This window comes from Trypanosoma theileri (genome assembly GCF_002087225.1).
Source record: "Trypanosoma theileri isolate Edinburgh chromosome Unknown TM35_Tth_27_V1, whole genome shotgun sequence".
NCBI lineage: Eukaryota > Euglenozoa > Kinetoplastea > Trypanosomatida > Trypanosomatidae > Trypanosoma > Trypanosoma theileri.
Window position 1 is genome coordinate 256,494 of NW_021639869.1, and position 2,451 is coordinate 258,944.

Sequence of the window (2,451 nt, forward strand, 5' to 3'; positions counted from 1 at the left end):
TTTTTCTTTCTTTTTTTTTTTTCGTTTCTTATCATCTCGTTCAATTTTGTTTCCCTCTCTCCTCTCTTTTTTTTTTTTGTATTTTCCAATGGTATTGTCATTTTCCTCATACGCATGTTTTCTTTGAAGAATTGTGAATTGTATAAGAGAGAGTGTAGAGGATGAGAATGATATGTGTGTATCTCTGTATGTGTATCTCTTTTTATTTGTGGACTATTTTAATATTCCTTTCTCCCATCATTTTTTTTTTCTTTTTTCTTTTTTTTTTTTATCTCTTTATCACCTTTTACAAACATCCAGAGGGAGAAGAAGGTAAAGAAGAGGAAGGAGAGGAATAAGTGTATATATATATATATATATATATATATGCATGATAAATGTTTGTTGCGTATTGCTCCTTCTCTCAATCTCTTTAAGAGACATGCAGACGATGTATTCTTTGTGTTAAGGTTTTTTTTTTTTTCTTTTTCTTCTGTGTTCCTTTTTTTTTACACTAAAAAAAAGGAATTACTGTTGTAGTTATTACTATTATTATTACTATATATAATTATTTATAATAGTTATGATGATGATACTGTTATTATTATTATTATTATTATTATTATTATTATTATTCCTTTATTATTATTATTATTATTATTTTTATTAATATTTTCTCTTCTTGTTCTTATAATGTGGCTTGACTGGTGTTTGGCTTTACGGTATCTCTCTGGCTTCTATTTTCAGCTTCGAGGCGGCTGATCAGATCCCCCAAGTGAGAGAGAGAGAGAGAGAAATAACGTACAGGAACACTATTTCCTAACAACAACAAGAACAAGAAACGAAAAGAAAAAAAAAAAAGAAAAGAAAAAAAAAACGAAGGAAGAATTGACGAAAGGAAACAAAGGTTTATCTGAACTTCGGTTAAAAGGCCAATAAAGAAAGAAAAAAAAAAGGAAAAGAAGGAGAGAGATAACAACCGAATATACACTTATATATATATATATATATATATATTAGTTGGCCATGTATTTTCGACGCACATGTCTCCCCGTATCTCTTACTGGAATCCTCTCTTCACCAGTTAAGATACACTCAAGTGAGAAATCTACAGAGAGAAGCTGCCAACACTGCTCATCCTCTGTTTATCAAGAATGTGTCTCCATCTCAAACCGCAGGGACTATACTGCCATTCGCCGTTATTCTCACTTAATGAAAACACTTCTTCCCACAATGCAGTACAGTTCTCTGTATTTATCGACCACTTTAACTGCTCGACGCTTCGCTGCCGGTGTTGGTCGTCGTCCCACTTATACAGAAATATCAGACGCCTGCAGTACATTAGGAGTTGAAGTGGATTGTGATGCCAAACAACTTAAAAAAATATATCGTGATCTTGTTAAACAAAATCATCCAGATGCTGGTGGGGATGAGGCTACTATGAGTCGTATTACTGTAGCCTATGAAAGACTGAGCGGGTTATCCCAATTAGAAAAAGAACAGTTTAAAGTACAGAGAGATGCCTATCGTGGGGGAAGTTATTACGGTACGGCGGCGGCTGGTAGTAGTAGTAGTAGTAGTAGTAGTAGTGGGAGTGGTGCATATAGTAATCGTTACTACCGTACGAGTACAGGAAATCCCATGTATGCACATAGAAGTTCAGGTAGCACACATAGTTTTTACGATACTGCAAACGGTGATTACTTTCGTCAAGGGGCTGCCAATCCTCATGGTTATTACACGTATCAACAACGAAATCAAAGTTATTCCAATAATCCTTTTTCATCATCCCATCCATTTTCTTTTAATGCACAAATTCAACGTGCTTGGAGTATGTCTATGGGATCTATTCTATTACGTGGTTTTGTTATTTATCTTGGAATATCTATGATCTTGCTATTACTATACCGAAGATATCGTGATTGGGTGCATGATGATGGATGGAAAATGTCTGAAAGTCTTGCACGGCATGAACAGTTATCAGAAATGCATCGTATTCGACAAGAATTGAATGAACGTATACGTGCGGCCCGTGAAGCCGCTGCTGCTCACAACAACACCATGCCCGCAATTGTTAGTAATGGTGATATGAGTACAGATTATAATACCATTATGAACTCAAAGGAGAGAGAATTACGGGCATTGGAGTACGCCCGTCGGCGGCAGATGTCCATGAGTGAAGAAGTGCGGGGATGGCCACAGTTTGGAGAAGACAAGGGGAAATTAATTCGCCGGGCACAGGATCCACCAGGCATTGTCTTCTTTGAACCACGCAAAGAGAATCATCTTCAACGACAATTGATGAACTTGCAGAGAGGACGAGAGTGGAGTGAACGAAATCAACACGCGGCGGAGGTGAAGGGAAAAAGTTCATTGACGAAAGAAGGAACCATCGCAGTTCCCATAACGGATGGGGATCTTGGGACTACTACAAATACTAATACTAATACTAATAGTGATGGTAATAGTAAT

At 36.6% G+C, this 2,451-nt stretch overlaps 1 protein-coding gene across 1 annotated transcript; it reads left to right on the top strand.

Moving 5' to 3' along the window:
- Nucleotides 1-1,005: 1,005 nt before the first annotated feature.
- On the top strand, nt 1,006-2,451 carry TM35_000271800 (uncharacterized protein; the record flags this gene model as incomplete). Its single annotated transcript, XM_029028073.1, has 1 exon — nt 1,006-2,451. A coding segment is annotated over one exon (1,446 nt), but the record flags the coding sequence as incomplete, so codon positions are not given.